Raw genomic sequence first — 19,424 nt, forward strand, 5'->3', positions numbered from 1 at the left:
TTTTAAAATGGGAAAGGATCTATTTGTACAACAATATTATAGTAACTTTTTTTGTAGGGGCAAAGAATTGGAAGCTAAAAGGATGTCTCTCAATTGGGGAATGGCTGAACAAATGATGGTGTATGATGGTGCTGTAAAACTATTGGGCTATAAGGAATGATGAATAGGATGATTTCAGAAAGAACTGGAAAAGATCTACATGAACTGATACAAAATGAAATAATCAGAACCAGGAGAACATTACACACAATTATATTATACATTATACAACAGCAATATTGTGGGACAATTAAACATGACAGACTTTGCTACTAACAGCAATACAATGATCTAGGACAATTCTGAAGGACTTATGAAAGAATGCTATCCACCTTTTTAGAGAAAGAACTGTTGAAGTATAAATGCAGATGGAAACATAATTTATCACTTGTTTGTTTAGATATATGATTTGGGGTTTTGGTTTTATAAGATTCCCTTACAAAAATGTGTAACATGGAAATATGTTTTGAGTGATAATACATATACACAATACAGATTGAATTGCTTGTCAACTCTGAGATGGGGAGGGAAGAAGGTAGGGGGACAACATGAATCATATAACTTTGGAAAACTTATTTGTAAATTTCTTATTAAAATAAAGATAAAACTAAAAGAATAAAATAGGTTTTATAGACTATCACTTCTCTGCCAAGGGATGAGGTACATACTTCATCTTTAGTCTTCTTAAGTATGACTATGACTGGTCACTGAATTAATCACTGTTCTTAAATCCTTCAAAGTTGTTTTCCTTTACATTATTGTGATCACTGTATAAATTTTCCTTCCTGTGCATCAGTTCAAACAAGTCTTCCCAGGTTTCTCTGAATCTGTCCTCTTTAAAAAATCATTTCTTAAAGTATAAAACTAAGGATGCTAAAAAACAGAAAAAATGGCGTATATCCCAAGCATGGGTTTATTTGTTGTTGCTGTTCAGTCATATCCAACTCTTCAGGGCCACAAGAAACAATATTGTCTATGGGGTTTTCTTAGCAAAGATACTGGAGTGGTTGCTATTTGTTTCTCTAGTGAATTAAAGCAGAGGTTAAGTGACTTGCCCAGGGTCACACAACTAAGAAGTATCTGAGGCTAGATTTAAACTCTGGTCTTTCAGATTCCAGGCCCACTGTTCTCTATTCACCAAGCTATCTAGTTGCCCGAGGTAACTCATACAAAAGCATGGAGACAGGAAACAATACCAAAAGCAGAGAATGGCAAGTAGGCCAATTTGACAGGAAATAAATCAGAATATAATCCCTTTTCCTCTCTCCCCTTCCCCACCTCTCTTCTCTTCTCTCTCTCTCTCTCTCTCTCTCTCTCTCTCTCTCTCTCTCTCTCTCTCTCTCTCTCTCTCTCTCTCTCTCTCTCTCCATCTCAAATTATTTTTGGTTTACTTATCTATTTACCTATTGTATTCCTCTAGTAGAAAGTAAGCTTCTTGACTAATTTTGTTTCTGTATTTGTTAGAAATGTTACTTAAGCAGGGTTCAGCTACAAGGCCCTAACACTCCCTAGATTCTAGATCTTAGCACCCAATTTGCAATCAAGCAATCAGTAACAAATCCTGCTCCTATGCTTGATGCTAAGGACCCAAAGCTAAAATAGGCCCATACCTTTATGAGATTATAGACCAGCCAGGAAATACATGTACATCTATAGTTATTCACAAAATAGTGTCTATCTCTAACTAGGCATATATCTAGAGATATATTGCTATATATACCTATCTAGTTTATATTTATATGGGTCAATATCTTGATATAGCTAGATAGTATATATATGTAAATATAGCTATAGTTATATAGCCATTTCTATCTATATCTAGTCTATATATAGTTCAATATCTTGATATACATATATATATAGCTATATGTGTCTACATATACACTATTTTGTGTATAACTATGATATACATGCATTTCCTGACTGGACTGTAATGTCCTTAAAGGCTGGGGCAGCAATGGCTTTTGTCTTTGTCCTCAGATTACTTGATTGCAAACTGGGTGCTAAGATCAGGACTCCCAGTCCTGTTAGGAACTATTTGTGTCTCCTGGCTGAACCCCACTCAAGAAACAAAAGTGAAATTAATCAAGGAGATACATTCCATTAGAGGAATACAGCACTTAAACAATATCTATCTATCCATCCATCTAGCTAGCTAGCTAGCAATAATGTTAGAATAGAAAGCTATCTCGAGGTGAGTACTAACCCATTGAATTCTTACCGATTTCCACTTAACCGAGGTCTCCGAATTTGTCTCTGCCCATTCGGTCTCTGTACCTGTCTGTCCACCTGTCTCTGTCTCTCACTTTCCTCTCCTCCCTCCTTTTTTTTTAAATATTCAAAATGAAATTTTTATTGTTCACTATTAAAAGGCAGAGTCAAGAAGTCCTCTCAGCTAAGCCGCTTCCTCCCTCTGGGTGTCTGTCTCTGTCTCGATCTCTTTTAAAAGTTCCATTGTGGGCATATCGTCCCAGGCTCCAGAGCCATGATCGATTATAGCTAGCCCCGACACACCTTGCCCACAGTATAGACACGTCATGACCTCCACAACCGCTTATTAATTACAGAAACATTATAAATTCTGACATCTAGATGTCTCGGTAACCTCCCGGCAAGTCACTTAAGTCTAGACAGCTCTCTCGCAGACTGTAAATTACTAACAAGTTGAGAGAAAGTTCCCGCCCCGGAGATCTCTGAATACTGACGAAATCTCAGTTGGGGAGCCAAAGCATTTGAAGATACATTCCTTTTAGGGATACATTTGTGAAGATCGAGAATTTTGCTGGGTTGTATTCCCAGTCTTTGTGGCTTCCTTCTGGCGTGCACTCAGGCTGTACGTCCTGGAACACGACTATTTTTCAGTCTGTAAAATGAGGCGGGAGGAGTGGAGGAATTGGAGGGGGAAAGAAGGGCTGAACCGCTAGGTCTAGATCCAGCATCACAGAACAGCTCTTTGAGTGTCCCCGTCACGGAGGATTTAAAGATGCTTCCAGGGCTTGGGTGGGCCCGTGGGGAATTTCCGCAGGACGTGCCTTCAGGCAGGGCTCCACTTCTTTTGTTCCCGGAGAGCCCGTGATTTGGCGGGAAACTCCAAGCCCGGCGGTTGGTTAAGGACGCGAGTTGCGGGTCACTAACCGCCCCAGACGGTAGGGGTGGGGGAGGGGAGGAAAGGCGGGATTCCGAGGCGGTTGGGGGCCCTAGAGAGGAACAATGAATGAATGAATATTGAATGAGCGAGCGTGAGGAAGGAAAGGGGGAGGAGAGGAGCTGCGCGCGCCCGCCCGCTTGCTCTCGCGGGAAAAGGAGCTGTGCACGCGACCCGGTGGCCAGCCCCGACTCTGGAGAAGCAGTGGCGAGGGCGGGGTGAAGGGAGGGCTATAGGAAAGGAAAAGGCGCGGGCTACCTCCTAGACACAGGTTGGAGTGGGGGGAGGGGCGGACTGAGAAAAAAGGGGCGGGTCTCGCGAGAACAGGCGGTTGCCGTGGTGGGACGCCGCGGGCTGGCTGGGTGGGGCGGTCGCGTACGTACGTACGTGTGTGCGTGCGTGCGTGCGTGTGAGAGGAGCCGCAGCAGCCGCGCGCGGACGGTTCGCTCTCGCCCGTTAGCGCCAGTGCCGCCGCCGACGCCGTCGCTGACGCCTCTTACCCCTCCGCGCCTCGCGCCCCGCTTGCCACCGCCATGTCCCGTTACCTGCGCCCGCCCAACACGTCCCTGTTCGTGAGGAATGTGGCCGACGACACCAGGTGTGTGTAAGTGGCGGAACCCGGGGCACCGCGGGAGGCAGCGGGAGGCGGCGATGGCCATGGGGCGGGAGCCGTGGCGGCGGCGGCCATGGGGGCGAGGACTGGGCTCGGAGGAGACGGGTGCGGAGGCAGAATCTGGGGAGCAACATGGCGGGCGGGCCTGGGCTCCCGAGCTAGGCCGCAGGCGAGGCCCCAGGCCCAGTCCTCCCCCCATCGCCCGGCTCGCGAGCGCGTGCGCGAGCGCGCGCACACACACACACACACACACTTACCCGCACGCCCCACAGACGCATTCTCTTTGATCCCTAAGGCACTTCTCCCAGCATCTGTACCTCCCACCCCGCCCCTGACCTCGCGTGAGGCTGGGGGTGGGGGTTGTCCTGGGCTTACTGAGAAGAGATCAGCCCCCCACGTTTGCCTGCCTTTGCGCGAAAATAACGGAAGGGGGGGCGCGGGAGGCGGTGCCACTTCTGTTGTTTCCGCGCCTGGGTTCGGTTTTCCACTGATCACCGCACCCCCCCCTCCAACCAAGATTTAGGAAAAGGGATTTAAATTTCGTATTATTGGTTTTTTTCTCTCCCTCTTTCGAATTTTTTTGGGAGGACTGAGGAAAGTTAAACTTCCCAGGAGAGTTGTAGGATTGTAAATGGTCTGCTTTACCGTCATTCATTAATAATTGCACTACATGAGTCCTTTAATGGAACCAAAATCCTGGCTTTTTCTTTTTTGGAGAGATTAATCTCGGGGATCCTGAGACTTAATGCTTTAAAACGTGTTAAGATCCTTTGTTTTCCTCAAAAGATTTGGGGGGGTAATTTATTTTGGCACCCCTCTGAGTTGGAGGGGAAAAGCCACAGCCTTAATTTCTCTCTTTCCCAACTAGGCATTTGGGGCTTATGTAAACATTAATAGATTGCTCCGGATTTCAGTTAAAGTAGGAGAAAATAAGTATTTATAACCCAATATTACTTAGGATTTTGATTTTCAATTTTGTTTTGTTTACATTTCAGCTTTTCTTCACTAAGTGTCTGCTATTGGGTTGGGTTTTTTTTTTTTAATCTTTAGAAACAATAAAAATGCTTAATGAGAATTAAGTTTATTCAGTGCAGCAGAAAGGATTACTACCAGATAAATTTTTCTTGTCCAGGCTTGTTTTTCTTTAAGAATGTGAATAGAAGCAAATTTAATATAAATTATGAGCAAATTTTATTGATTAGGAAATTATAGGTAGTTGTCATTAATTTTCCTATAAAATAAAATCAAAAGATATTTCAGAGTTGAAAGGAACTTTATAGAAATCATGCAATTCAAACCTCTGTTCTCTAATACTAACAGAATATAAAATATGGTCAGTTAAAGCGCAATTTATTTTTTAATAACATTTTTGTTTTCCTTCCATGTTTTTTTAAGGTATGTTTTGAGTAAGGCCATCTGGGGACCTGGAAGACCACCTTTTAGTTCTATTGACAGTTCTCTAAGCCTATAAGTTTCAGGGAAGGTACTCCTTATGTTGGAAATTCCGGGTCCAAGTCCCTGTTCCTATCCCACATTTTCACTTTTGTGCATTTTTAGAGCTGGAAGGGAATTTGGAAAACATGTTAAACCCTGCATCCCTGATGTGAAGAAACTGAGACTTTGAGAGGTTAAGTACCAAAGGTTACCCACACAGCTGGTAAATAAAGGCAGAAAATTCATTCTCTTGTCCCCCCAGTCCCTCCTATATGACCACTCTGAACTTTTTTGAAGCCATAATGCACTTCAAAGAAGCAGAGTTGGCATACATATGAACATTCCATAGTTACATAAGGGAAATTTTTAAAGGAAATGTTTTGTGTTAATAGAACATAAAAAAATTTGAGGTGTTTTTGGTGGTATTCTAGGTCTGAAGACTTGCGTCGGGAATTTGGTCGTTATGGTCCCATAGTTGATGTATATGTGCCACTTGATTTCTACACTCGTCGTCCAAGAGGATTTGCTTACGTTCAATATCCTTTCTTCAGATGGCTGAGTAGTGAGGGGTGTTGAAGTTTGAAATTCAAGTTTGTGTAAGAGGTAACACATCTAAAAGTAGTTTGTTTTTGTGCTGTATCTAATGAGTGTTTTGTGTCTTCAGATTTTTGGAAATTAACTGACTCATACATTTGCTCACTGCAATTATTTATTTCTATGAGATCTAATCAAAAATAGTATAAAAATTAATTTCCAGTCATGCTGCTGAAACTCAAATCGATAATTCTAATGTGTGATTTAAGCTTTGGTGTGTTATACTCCGTGGTTGCTACCACATTTTTAATGTAAGTCATACTAAAAGTAATGTTCTTGTGCTTAGCAAAATGTTGGTTGGTTTTCTTGTCTTTTGATAATTTGAACACTTGATCAAAACAGATTGTTTAAAAAATGAGGTAAACTTCTTTAATATTGTCCCCTAATTTACTGTCCTCTGTTGTTGCCTCAGAGAATGTAAAGCTGTACAGTTATGGCGACCCCAAAGAGAAAGCATGAAAGAACCTTTAGAGTAGAGTTCAACAATTAAGGCAAGTAGACAAGCCAAAGACCTCTTAAGGATCAGGCTTGAAGAGAAGGGAGAGTTTGGGAAAAGAAAAAATAAAGAAAAGCTGGAAGAAGGACAAGCCATAATGGGAGACAAAGCTTCGCTTTATCTACAAAAGGGGGAAAAGGTTGTTTTTCAAAGTAAAAGATAAAGCCATCTGTCATATTTGACCAAGCATCTCATGACAAGTCCTTCTGACAAGCACTTAAAGAGTTAAAGGTCAAGATGAAGTTGAATGATGGCCAAGATTAAAGGAGTCATACCTGATGTATCCTACGGAATAACAATTTTCCTTTTGTTTTTGTGTAAGCAGTTAAAGTTGCAAACTGATTCTGGTTTGGTCTAATGACAAAACCTGTATCTTAATTGTGGGGGCTGTTGATAATTGTGATTGTGGTCTTGTATAAAATGCATTTCTCAGCTTGTCAAGATAAAATGTATCTGCCATATAACAGTTGAGTTTTAGCTCAGAATATGTAAGTATTAGATTGGGATTTGATGATATTTGGCATTTATATGACAGGAGAGCAGACAAAACTATTTGGGGGAGCCCATCGTTCCAGGGTGAAGTAGACTTCACAGAACCATCCTTCATGAAGTGGCAGGTCAATGTAGATCTGGTAGCCATTTGAAAATTTACCATTGGTGGTCATCTGATCTTGGAACCACCAGAAATGACACTTCTGCTGGTGGTAGGTTTCAGAGTAACAGTTATCATTGGTTTCTGGAACTCTACACACTCATCCCCTCATTAGCTTAGCCCTGCTGGCATGGTCAGAAGAAAGACCTCATGTTAGAGCCTGACCAGAAGTTTCAGGAGACTACCATATTTCTCACCTTGCCTTAGCCCCATCATAAGAGATGGTACTACCTCTATAGTTTCTTCTCTCATGTGTACCAGCTATTAGTTTCTTGCCCCAAGTTAGGAAAAATTCTGACTGCTTAGGTCCATATTGACTTCCTGACACCCTGAGTTGGCTTACTTGTCCCGATTTCCCTATTTAAAAGCCTATGATTTGGTGGGTGGGAATATGTGAATCAAGCCCTGATTGGGCCAGCATAAAATCTAGAACATATTTGAAGGACAAGTGTGAATGTAGCAGAGCTCTGCTTCAGGAAGGAAGAAAGCAGTTTCTTCAAAACATGAGCATTGATCTTTGGCATGGCAAAGAAAGGGTTCACTGGCAACAGGGTTGGCCTACTTTTTCCTAGTTGTTAGGTGATACGTATGTAAACCATGGTTTGCTGTAGTTTGACTCAAATGTATAGTGCATAAAGCCAAAAAAGAATATTTGCCCTTATGCCAAAGGGGGGGGGGAAGGATAGTTTTTTAGTTAGTTTTAAAAACCCTTATCTTCTGCCTTAAACTCAATGCTAAGTATGGATTCTAAGGCAGACAGATGATAAAGACTAGGGAATTGGAGTTAAGTGACACAGCTAGGAGGTATCTGAACTCAAATTTGAACCTAGCTCCTCCCAGACTCCAGGCCTGCATTCTACCAAGGGTAGTTATTTTAAAGAAAGCTAGAATTAAAAATACTAAAAACATTTTAAGTCTTGGTGGCATCTGACTTCTAAAATTTCTAATTCTAAACATTTGTCGAAGAAGGAAGGTGACAATTGTTGCTAATTGTGCATTTGGGAGATTATCCACAGCATATCTTTATTCAGGTCTAGTATGATGTTGCCTGACCCTCCCCCAATTCTACTTTCTCTTGCTTCCTGTTACTGATCCAATACCTAAAACCAGGATCTGGCCAGCCCATTTTCATTTTCTGTTCATAAGGGATAGGTAGAAAGAGCAAGCAACCTCAAGAGTTAGAGATACACCACAAAAATCCTTAGCTTCCTTTAAGACTTATTGGTGGCTCCTTTGATCTTTTTTTTCTTGTTTCTTTTTTAACCTAAAATCCTTTATAACTTTTTTTTTTTGGTTTTTATCACTCCAGCTTCTATGTCTAAAGAGTGCCACAATTTGCTTATAACACATCAAAACCTCTTTTTAATTATCCTAAAATTAGTCCCCCTAAAGCTTTCCAGGGGGTTTATTTGCTTTGGATATTTTAAGATAATTTTTTCTCCCCAGTTCCCTCAGATTTAAAAACCCTTACCTTCTGTCTTAGAATCAATACTAAATACTGGTTACTAGGAAGATGAATAGTAAGAGCTCAGCAATGGAGATTAAGTGACTTGCCCAGGGTCACCCAGCTAGGAAGCATTTAAGCAGAGATTTGAACCTAGGACTTCAGTCTCCATAACTGACTTTCAATCCACTGAACCACCCAACCAGCCCCTTTTTAGGATTTCTTATGTAAGTTTGTTTTATGATAGGGCTTGGTATCCTCAGCATGTTAGGAAAGAAAGCAAATAATCACTTGAGAAAAGGCCAGAATGCTTTTTTGGGCCTATATCTTCATGATGTGGTGTCTGACTAACTCCAGAAACACTTCTCCCTAGTTAGTGTCAAAAAAAAAAATGATAATATGAGTCCAGAGCAGGTGACCTTTGAATAGCAGGTAGACATAACATCCAAAACTAGCCCCCTTGATCTTTGTCATAAGCCATCATGTCAGAGGCTTTCCAGGGTATGCCTAGTTTTAAGCAACATGGAGAGGCTCTAGTATGGCAGCTGAGTGGGTTGGGGTAGTAGTGTAGGAATAGCATTGTATTTGGACAATAGAATTTGTTTGAAAATCCAATAGTTCTCAATGTTTTGCCCCTTATTCAAATGGAACAGTTTGAGGGAAGATCAACAAGCCTTAACAAACTTTGAACTGTTAGCAGAAGTTCTTTGTGGAAGTGCTCTGACATTCCCAATTGGAAAATTATTCCCAAGTCTAATGCTTTGCATGAAATAACTCATTTAGTGTCAGATTCAAGACTTTGGGGTTGGCTGTCCATTCTCAGATCCCACATTTCTTGGTAGCATCTCTTACACATAGTTCTGCCAGGACCATGACTTAACTTAGATGCTCAACAATCCCATTTATATACAAAAGTGGAAGGGCAAGCGTTGTACTGCCCTTCTGTGCTTATTTCAAGACAGATAAATGGATGAAACCCTGATATTTTAGACACATTGAAGAAGCCCAAAACACTAGGAAGATAAAGATCTTAAACTTCATTTTAGATTTCAGCTCTTGTGGGTTGTTACATTTGTTTGCATAGGAGTTTTTAGAATTTGCATGTTTTCATTTTAATTTAGTACATGCTGAAAACGGAGATATTTTTTAAATTTAAGAAAATTCTATTAGATGCCATAAGAAAGTACCACAGAAGATCACTCCTGAAATGCAGATTAGGGAGATTCTCTGCTATCTTTTTTTAAGCTGTTGGTTATTCTTTCTGAAAAGATTGAGTTGGAAAATTAACTGATTTCCTTCCCACCCCCCATAATAGTTTCATAATCTACCTTTGCATATGTAATAAGATTTGTGACTTTTAAAACAGATGGCTTGATTAAGTAAGTATCAATTACCTAGTTGGTTTGGGGTGGGGTGGGCAGAGAAGGATGGACAGATCATGGAAAGTGCCACTTTTGCCAGTTAAGTTTTTGTTCTATATCAAAGTTTGCAAAACTTTCCCAAGCCCCTTAACATTTAGCACATTTGAAGATGTTCGTGATGCTGAAGATGCTCTGCATAATTTGGACCGAAAGTGGATTTGTGGGCGTCAGATTGAAATCCAGTTTGCACAAGGGGACCGCAAAAGTAAGTGTGGCTCTACACAATTTTTTGCAAAATGATTTCTAAATGTAATATTTTATTCTGAGATTCATTTGGTAATGAGAATTTTCTTTTATACCACAATGTTTTCTCAGACTGCTTGAAATTTGCAAACAATGGGAAAATCTTCTAGTTGTACTAAGAATTTATATCTCAGAGAATGTAAATTTTTTAAATGACAATTGGATCACAGCCTGTAACCAGATAGAATTAAACAAATACATTCTGAGTAGTATTCATTTCTAAGGTTCATTTGGTGGCAGCTCTTTGTGTGTACATAATTAGAGGTTGGTGTTATTTTGCTGAGGATCTCCCATAAATGTATATACTGCATTTGACCATTACCCACTGCTCATAGACCCCAATATGGTTCCCAAAAAAACATTCAGCAGGATGAACACATCCTACATGTGAAGTCATTACCTACCTCATTTTCTTTAGCCTGCTAGCTTTTGAAAGCAGTTGGCACACATTTAACAATGCACAGTGAATGGTCAAGTTATATACTAAAACTGAATTTGGGATTTTTTAAATAAAAAGCTGTCATGAAAAGAAACTAAGATAGAAACCTGGACCTGAGAGTTGCTTTGACCCCCCAGGTCTTTCTGACTGAAGCTGGCTCTCTGTGCTGTTTGGGCAAAGTAAAATAACTAAAACCTTTTACTGCAGTTTCACATCTAACTTTTACAGAAAAAAAAAAATAGGATATTGGTATTAAGAGGCACTGCTTGTTTTAAATGAAAATTTTTTAAATGATCACTTGAGAGACATTAAATATTACAAACTTTTTTTTTTCCATAGCACCAAATCAAATGAAAGCCAAGGAAGGGAGAAATGTGTACAGCTCTTCTCGCTATGATGATTATGACAGATACAGGCGATCCAGAAGCCGAAGTTATGAAAGGAGGAGGTCTAGGAGTCGTTCATTTGATTACAACTACAGAAGATCTTATAGTCCTAGAAAGTAAGTGTGATGGTGGTTTTTAACTGTAGCAGTTGATTGGAAAACAAAAGCCACATTTATTATTTGGCTGTTACGAGCTTAAAAAATATTCTAAGCTTTTTGTACTCTACTTGTAACCACATGTAGGCACTATCATATATTGCATGATTCATTGACATTAAAGTAATGATTTGGCTCTTAAGTGCATATCTTTTTTTAAGCCAATATTTTAATCTACATAAGTAGACATTTCTCATTGTTTACTTTTTCTGATGTGCCTTTTAGCAGTAGACCTACTGGAAGACCACGCCGTAGCAGAAGCCATTCAGACAATGATAGGTAATTAGTTTTGTTCTGATCTATTACAATGCAGAGATAATGAATCAATGTCAAGGGAAATTATTTACTCTAAGAATGCTAAATATCAGATTTAGGAGGAAACCGTGTTTTTACGCTAATCTAATGTCTCCTCTTTTTTGAAAGATTCAAACACCGAAACCGGTCTTTTTCGAGGTCTAAATCCAATTCAAGATCACGATCCAAGTCCCAGCCCAAGAAAGAAATGAAGGCTAAGTCACGTTCTAGGTCTGCATCTCACACCAAAACTAGAGGCACTTCTAAAACAGATTCCAAAACACATTATAAGTCAGGCTCAAGATACGAAAAGGAATCAAGGAAAAAAGAACCAGCCAGATCCAAATCCCAGTCAAGATCACAGTCTAGGTCTAGGTCAAAGTCTAGATCGAGGTCCTGGACTAGTCCAAAGTCCAGTGGCCACTAATGGCATAACCATAATGTTTTTAGGCATGTATCATTCATTTACTCATAGTTCAGTTTACTAAATTATCAGGAATACAATGTTGCAACAGTGCTTTAAAAAAAAAGACAAAAAAAACCACACACACATCCCCAAACTTTTACTTTTGTCAGTTTTCCCTGTAGCAAGCAATGGTTATTATAATTAAAATGATATACTGTTGAGAAGCCACTCTTAAGAGTCCAGTTTGTTAAATGTCATGGGCAGCTACCAATTCAATTGTGGTGTCTCTGTATATTTTTGTAAAGATTCTCTTTTTTTATGCTTGAAATATTGATAAAAAGTTGTTAGTTGACCATAATTTGCAACATTGTCCTATTAGAAATAAAGTTCATATCCATGAAGAAAAATGGTATCAATTTGATAGAACAACTGTTTAAGCTAGAAAGTTAGGTTGTTCCTTAAAACTTTGTGATAACGAAATGGAAAACTAGCCACAGTATAACACTGGCTGCTGTGGCATTTCAGGTTTACGGTGGATCTTGGTGAGGGGGGGGGTGGAGGGAAAGATGCATTCTTCACACTTCTGTGGGCTATAACATTCATTGGTACATGGAGCGGTGTGGTATTAAGGTTTTCTTGTTAGCCAGACCATCTCGGGTAGATGGTTCACACAGAAGAGATGGGTGGGGAGTCTTCAGGGAAATTGAGTGATTAGTCTTTTTGACTAGAGCAGAGACTACTTTTGTCTGGTTTCTGAATATTTTGAGAAATGAAAACATCTGTAATGTTAGCTAAAATTTGAGGTCATAATAGAAATATTTTTAGGAAAAATGCGTGCTGTTTTGTAGCTATTCTGAATTTTAGAGAGCTGTTAACCATAATATTGCTTAGTTTTCTTACTACTATTAGAGGCAAGTAAATTGTTTCAAAGTAGGTTTTGTTTGTGTGTGTGTATGTGTGCATAGTGTATAAGAATTCAATTTTGATGCCAATGATGTTCAGTTGTGTTCATTTGTATCAGAGTCTGCCTACCTCTTCCCGAGGGAGACTTTCCTTTCCTTTACACTACAGTTTATTTAGTGAGGTGAGTTTCACTGATAATACCCCTATGACCGAATGACATTTCGGTGCCATAAAATGGAAAATAATTTGAGGCAAAGAAGGCTTTAGATTTAAGCAAGAGCTGCATCTCTGGGTTTTTAGTTGATTTTTAGTTGATCTTACATGCAGTACTTAGCTAAACAAATGTGAAAATAGTAGCAGACCATTATGTGATTGCAAGTATTTCTCTGAATGACAAGTTGTTTTGTTTTTTTCAAACAGAAGTGGCTTTTGACAAGGTCCAACCTCATTTCAGTTATAAGAGCTAGGATCAGTACACCTTGGAATGCTTGTTAAATATAAGCTTAGAGATGTTGGGGAAAAGTTTCCTTTTAGAGACCTACTTCATTCTATCTTGGTTTTAGCTATCTAGACCGGGCCTGTAAAGAAACAAAAGATGGTTTTAAAATATTGTTGTGGAACATACCTAAGGGATTGATTCTAGAACCTTTGTATATTTGATAAGTCTTTCTAACGTTTATTTCTTTACTGTTTGCAGTTAATGTTCATGTTCTGCTATGCAATCATTTATATGCACGTTTCTTTAATTTTGTAGACTTTCCTGGATGTATAGTTTCAAAACAACAAAAAGTCTATTTAAAACTGTAGAAGTAGCTGGCAGTTCTAGCAAAGAGGAAAGTTGTGGGGGTTAAACTTTGTATTTTCTTTCTTATAGAAGCTTCTAAAAAGGTATTTTTATATGTTCTTTTTAACAAATATTGTGTACAACCTTTAAAACATCAATGTTTGGATCAAAACAAAAAGACCCAGCTTATTTTCTGCTTGCTGTAAATTAAGCAAACATGCTATAATAAAAACAAAATGAAGGACATCATGACCAACTGGAATTATTACAGTTTTAAGCCATGATTCTGTAATAGAAGCTTCTTTTTTTAAAGTCATACCATGGTGAAATGGGCTTGGTAATGAGTGTCTGTTAACCATAGTTACTTTTGATTTTGAAAGTGACAGACTAAAAAAGGATACATCTCTTAATTGGTACCTTGACATTACCTTAAGCAACAGTGTATTTCATAATTATTCCATGAATACACATTGTCTTCTCAAGTCACTTTGTTGTCACCTGTTATAACTTGAAGGGAACTGAAAACCAACCTAGTGAAATGACTCCTTTTACAAAAAAGGAAACTAAGGCCCTAAAAGGGAATTGATTAAGTTGCACAGTCACACAAGTAAGTGACAGAGCTGGACAAGAGAAGGCCTGGCCATCCTGCTTTTCCTTCATCATGGCTTCATTATTTTAGCAGGCCTGTGTTCTCCCATTATCAGACGTAGCCCTCCCCTAATAAAAGTAGAGTGAACCTCCTTCATTAAGTCTTGATCCATCCTCATCCCTTTGAAATTCACCACTCACTGATCCTCTCTGCCCTGGAACCTGGCCTTGATGAAAATTGTCACAAATGATTGGTCCCTCTGTAGTCCTTCTAGTGAAACATATTTTGGGTACCGAATTAGAATGGTTGGACCCTCTCTTTTTGAACCTCTGGCTTTCTTCTAAAATAACTAAGGTATCTTGTTTTTTATAAAGATGCAACGAGAGAAACACCTGGGTGCTTTGATTAGAAATTAACTTATCTCGTTGTTGTAAGGCAGGACTATAACTAGCTGATTATTTCCTGAAATTAAAAACACTCCTTTGATGTTGCCATGTTCTACACCCGAGTGATTAGTGATATTTACATGTATATCTTTGTAGGGAATACGCACTTGATAGTGAATATAATTACTAAGTTCTGTAGCGCAAGAAAACAAAAGATTTGGTTTCTTCTGGTTGAAGGTTGGATGCCTTCATCCATCTCACCCTTGAAACCCTAATTCTGCCAACACATTCCATTGACATGTGCTGAGGCCCAGTTAGACACTGGCCAAGTATCCTGGATCCCAGCCGACGTTCTGTCCTCTGCCACCTTTCTTCATGAGAATGGAGGGGGGGGTGAGGGGGTGTTGAATAAACTGAATAGTTTTGTAGCTCATAAGATATAGAGGGAAAGCTATAGCTAAGTATCAACTAATCAGCCTTTTTCTATGATGTCATAAACCAACCCAATATATAGGTCCCTTGTTAAAAAATGAATTTGAGTGCTTTCCTCACAGCAATACTCAAATGTGGTTGACTTGACAAGCCACACTTTGTTGAATGTTAATTTGTGTGTCTCCAAACCCAAAATAGCAGTCCAGGTATATTTCTTGTGCTTTTTTCTTGCCTTCAGTAGCAATGCGGTTTATATCTAGCCCCGCTTTATAAAGGGTTTGTTGAATAGGGAAAGAGCAGGAGGGGTACATCCTTGTACTGTCTCTACTTTAGTGGTGACATGAACAACTTAACTAAATGAATGCTATTTCTCCTCCCCTTTTCAAAAGATCTGAGGCTGGAGAAGAGTTTATTTATATATATATATATATTTATTTTTTTTATATATATATCCCTCATTTTACAGATGTGGAAAAAAGAAACTATAGAGATTAAATTACATATCAAAGATAACATAGTAAATAATACATTTGGGATTCAAATTCTAGGCCTCTGATGCCAATGTACTGGATCACACTGTCCCCTAGGGTTTCTTTAATACCCTTCAAAATTGCAGAAATAATAGTGAACCTATATTGTAACACTTTTAAAACTGCTTTCCTCTTGACACTTCTGTACGGTAAGATAGTAAAGCAGGTGAGGAAGCAAATTCAGAAGGAAAAAGATTCCTGTATTGTTGCACAATAAGAGGTGCTGGAGCCAGCGAAATTATGGTTTCTGTACATTTAAATTGACCATCTGGTTGTGTTAAAAGGTTTGGGGATAGAGATTGCATACTCTTTGTTGAGTAGATCGGTTTATTCAGTAATCAAGACCTTTTCTTTAATACTTCAGAAAATATATGAATGGTACTAACTTTTAAACACCGTAAAGCTTATTGCTAAGTTTTTAAGTATTTTTCCTTCCTACAACCCTAGATGGGTAATGTAAATATCCTCTTTTTATAAAAAGAGGAGATTGAGGTTCCAACAGGTAAGTAACTTACCATGGACATGGCTTATGTCAAGAGGTGGAATTTTACTTGTCTCCCTGACTCCCAAGACAAGCCTTTTTCATTGTATTATAGCTAACTTCAGAACTGTAATTGTGAATCCTGGTACCTAATTCAAAACAGGGTAGGGAGCAGTGCAGTGAGGAGAATTATCCATAAGCTAAGATACAGTGCAGCCCTTGGGTAGGAATCATAGAAGGAACCAGAGGGTACAGGAACAATTGACCTGGGGGACTTAAAGATAAGAGAGAGGCAACAGGTATAGAGTAGGAATGAGACCATTGTGGAATGTCCCTTCCATACCTGAAGGGATGAATGAAGGTCCCTTTGTGGTACACTTCTACTAGGCAACATTTCATAAGAGAAGGTAGCAAATGAGTGAGCCTGGAACAGGGCCTGAAATCCAAAGGCACTAGAAAGATGGATTAGAAAGGAACACCCTCAGGTGGTGGCATCCTGGTGCAAAGCCCAATCAACTTGTCCTAGTTAAACAGCTCTGCACCTTTTGTGAGCTACCCTCTCCAAAGATACCTGTGGCACTTTACAAAGCACTTGTTCCACAACAACCCAGCACAAGTAGCTAGTGCATCCATCCGTCCTGTCTTGTAAACCAGGAAACAAGAGTTAAGGTGACTTGCAGGGTCATTCAGCTGGTAAATGTTGGAACCAGGATTCAAACTCGGGGCCCCTTCTGAGCCCCATCTTTTACACTAGGCCACAGCCACAGATGGGTAGAAAGCAAAACCAAATAATGTGAAAGGGCAGGAACTAAAGCTTTGGCGGTCTTGTTTTTGCTGACTTGTATTGTTTTTTTTCTACCTCAATCCTGTTTGCAAAATACTATAGAGAAGATTCCATGATTTCTCTTACATTTTCTCAGGAGTAGAAGACATGTGGCCTGAGGCTTGATTTGGCTCTTGGTTTCATCCTCATGGAGGGTAATATTGCTCCAATCACTCCTGCCCAAAGAATCTCCCACCTGGCAGACCATAAGGAGGACTTCTGAAAGTCTGAGAATAAAGAGTAAACTGAACAGCAATGAGCACTTGAGAGTATTTGTACTGTTTGAAGTTTATAAAAGCCTTGGGGAAGTGTCTGGTATGGTGAGAAGGGCGCCTCAGCTGAACCTCTCATTCCACCATCTTCATTTCTTGGGCACCTCCTGATGTCTCGGAATAGAAGGCACCTTCCTAGGCAGTGGGAAATAGTACTGTAGCTCTTGGGGCAGATGCTCCCTCCTTGTCAGACAAGCCAAGGCACACTTTGGGGGCCCTTCACTTAGCTGGGTTATTGCCACTAATACTGCCCCCTTTATGAGGCATCTCAACGAAGAACAGTTTTAGGTATTAAAAAATCCGAAGATGATGCATCTGAGCACTAAATCAAATAGCTCCTGCCTTCATTTGGGATGGACCATTCCCAACTTAAGGGACTTCGGTTCGTGTGGCTTTGGATGGTGCTTGTTCACCCCAGCAAGAAGATAGTTTGAGGTTTGATCTCACATTGGGGTTCTCTGCAGCGTTCCTCTGTCGTTGCCAGGAACATGCAACTCCCCAGGTTGGTTCTCTATTCAACAAGGAAGTACCTGCAATACCAGACATTGTGGGTACAGGCAAAAATCTGCAGATGCTACACCAATTGGTTTCCAATTATGTTGCTTCCTCTTTGCTTCTCCGAGATGGGGCTAACTTTCACACTGCATCCTTAGAAGGCTAACAATAGTTTAGTGTCCCCACAGTGTATATTGCTCAGGATCAGAATGCCTGAGCAGTGTTTGAAACTACTTTTGAGTCACATCTCTGACTGACTACCATGTAAAGAGAGACTGCTTTTTCTTGGATTCCTCTAGTGAGTCTCTTCATCCCTAAAACAGTAAATCTATACATAACTTCACCCATTTCGGCAATTTGGCCACGCAATGGGATGGGGTGAGGAATAAAGGGCTTGACACTAACATTAACATAAAATATTCTCTGGAAAAGCCTTCTTTAGGAAATGACAACTATCTGAACAGTAGGAATGCCAAGCGTTGGTGGTAGAATGCATTCTAGTCCTGGAACTCCCTTGCAAACAGAAGGTGAATTTCCGGGTTAGGGGATCAATCTGTGTACCAGTTTGATAGGAATGCAGATTGTGGAGGGAAATGTGAGGCATCCTGTGCAGGGCCTTAGCTGCCCACAGCCTTAGGGCTTTGCATTTTATCCCAAGTAGTAGCCATTGAAGACTAAAATGGGGCAGGTTGAGAGGTTTGGGTCTTGTATTCATGGTTTCATGTGTACATAAAGTGGGAAGGGGCCATCCTGGAGGGGACCTACATTTGGAGGCAGAATCTGATTGACAGATCACTTAAGTTATATAAAATGGAGGATCAAAGTAGGTAATGTGTGTCAAGTGTCTGTTAGCATTATTGAACTGTCAGAGCCAAGAAAGAGATCTTAATGGTCATTTATAGGCAAGCACACCAAGTCCCCAAAAGAGATGGAATGGAACTTTGCCAAGAATATACAATAGCAGAGCCAAGGCTGGAAGCCTGGTCTCCCTACTGGTACCAGGATTTCTCACTAGACCAGCCTTGTTACTTCAAACTAGTCTATTTGGAGGGAACAGTTTTGTAAACACCAGCACCTTTAAATCCAGATTTTTTAAGGGGGGGTGGGTGCTGGGATGACATTAAAATAGTCAAGGTGGGAAAAGGTGGCTTGCCTTAATCAAATTGTATCAGTGTAAAAGCTTTTGGAATAAACACCAATCCAGTAATCTAAACCTTCTGCTTGCTGATGGCCTTGAGTCCTACAGTGAGAGCATGTAGCTGATGTCAAATTAGTCATACACCAACATCTAGAAGAGTAACACTGCCTTAGGTCAATAAGCATTTATTAATCAACATACCAGAAAGGCAAGACAATCCCTGCCCTCCAGCACACAATTTAGGGGAGGCCGAGGATTGCCTCTATACCCTATGGAAAGATGAGAGGCAAGAAAGACCTGGGATTTAAGTCCTGCCATGGAGGTTTCTAGAACCCAAGAATGCAACAATTGACCTTTATTTCCAAATTCTCCCTCCACTAATTTATATTGTTTACTGCCCAGCTCAAGAAACATTCTCTGAAACCTCTTACCACTTACATCCCTGCCTACCTTGGCAGGATAGCATGTGATATTTCAGCACTCGGTGCCAATAAAGGCCCCATTACCTCAATAACCTCTGGCCCTCCAAAGCAGACTAGCCCATCATAGCTATTAAGGGTCAGAGGCAGGATTTCATCCTTTAGGAATGGCAGAAACTAGCTAATCAAAACCCTTCTGAAACTGAAGCACAGGCAAAGCCTCGCAAGGGCGGAACTCCCAAAGTGTTCCCTATTTTCACACACTGGGATTATCAATTTGTGAACCTGTACTATCCCTCAGCTAGCCTCCAAGTGACATGAAGACTGCCTACCCAAACCCCAACCCTTCTATCTTTAAATACTAACAATAAGTCTAGGCTATTCATAGTTTTAAAAAAACAGGAAACCAAC

General features: G+C 40.0%; 1 protein-coding gene and 1 long non-coding RNA gene across 8 annotated transcripts; one reads left to right on the plus strand and one right to left on the minus strand.

Moving 5' to 3' along the window:
- Positions 1-236: 236 nt before the first annotated feature.
- On the minus strand, positions 237-4,216 carry LOC103099819 (uncharacterized). The gene is made up of 2 exons (XR_008911526.1): positions 4,055-4,216; positions 237-3,236 (listed from the first exon to the last, which is right to left on the minus strand). It is a non-coding gene; the product is annotated as an uncharacterized LOC103099819 (long non-coding RNA).
- SRSF10 (serine and arginine rich splicing factor 10) lies at positions 3,567-16,945 on the plus strand. 7 transcript variants are annotated; one of them, XM_007491303.3, is made up of 7 exons: positions 3,569-3,788; positions 5,663-5,767; positions 9,940-10,043; positions 10,860-11,022; positions 11,287-11,340; positions 11,485-11,586; positions 16,787-16,945. In XM_007491303.3, the coding sequence occupies exons 1-7, from the start codon at positions 3,718-3,720 to the stop codon at positions 16,806-16,808; spliced, it is 621 nt and encodes a 206-aa protein (XP_007491365.1). In that variant the 5' UTR covers positions 3,569-3,717; the 3' UTR covers positions 16,809-16,945. The 7 variants fall into 7 exon arrangements, with proteins under 7 accessions (XP_007491364.1, XP_007491363.1, XP_001362618.1 ...); XM_007491302.3 differs by lacking the exon at positions 16,787-16,945 and having other exon boundaries at positions 3,567-3,782; positions 11,290-11,340; positions 11,485-13,694; XM_007491301.3 differs by lacking the exon at positions 16,787-16,945 and having other exon boundaries at positions 3,568-3,788; positions 11,290-11,340; positions 11,485-13,694.
- Positions 16,946-19,424: the final 2,479 nt, after the last annotated feature.

Source organism: Monodelphis domestica, chromosome 4, assembly GCF_027887165.1.
Source record: "Monodelphis domestica isolate mMonDom1 chromosome 4, mMonDom1.pri, whole genome shotgun sequence".
NCBI lineage: Eukaryota > Metazoa > Chordata > Mammalia > Didelphimorphia > Didelphidae > Monodelphis > Monodelphis domestica.

Coding starts and splice junctions, on each gene's coding strand:
- SRSF10 (XM_016422086.2), top strand. CDS start 3,718: ATGTCCCGTTACCTGCGCCCGCCCAACACGTCCCTGTTCGTGAGGAAT. Junction 5,768..9,939: donor AGAGGATTTGCTTACGTTCA/ATATCCTTTCTT, acceptor AACATTTAGCAC/ATTTGAAGATGTTCGTGATG. Junction 10,044..10,859: donor TGCACAAGGGGACCGCAAAA/GTAAGTGTGGCT, acceptor TTTTTTCCATAG/CACCAAATCAAATGAAAGCC.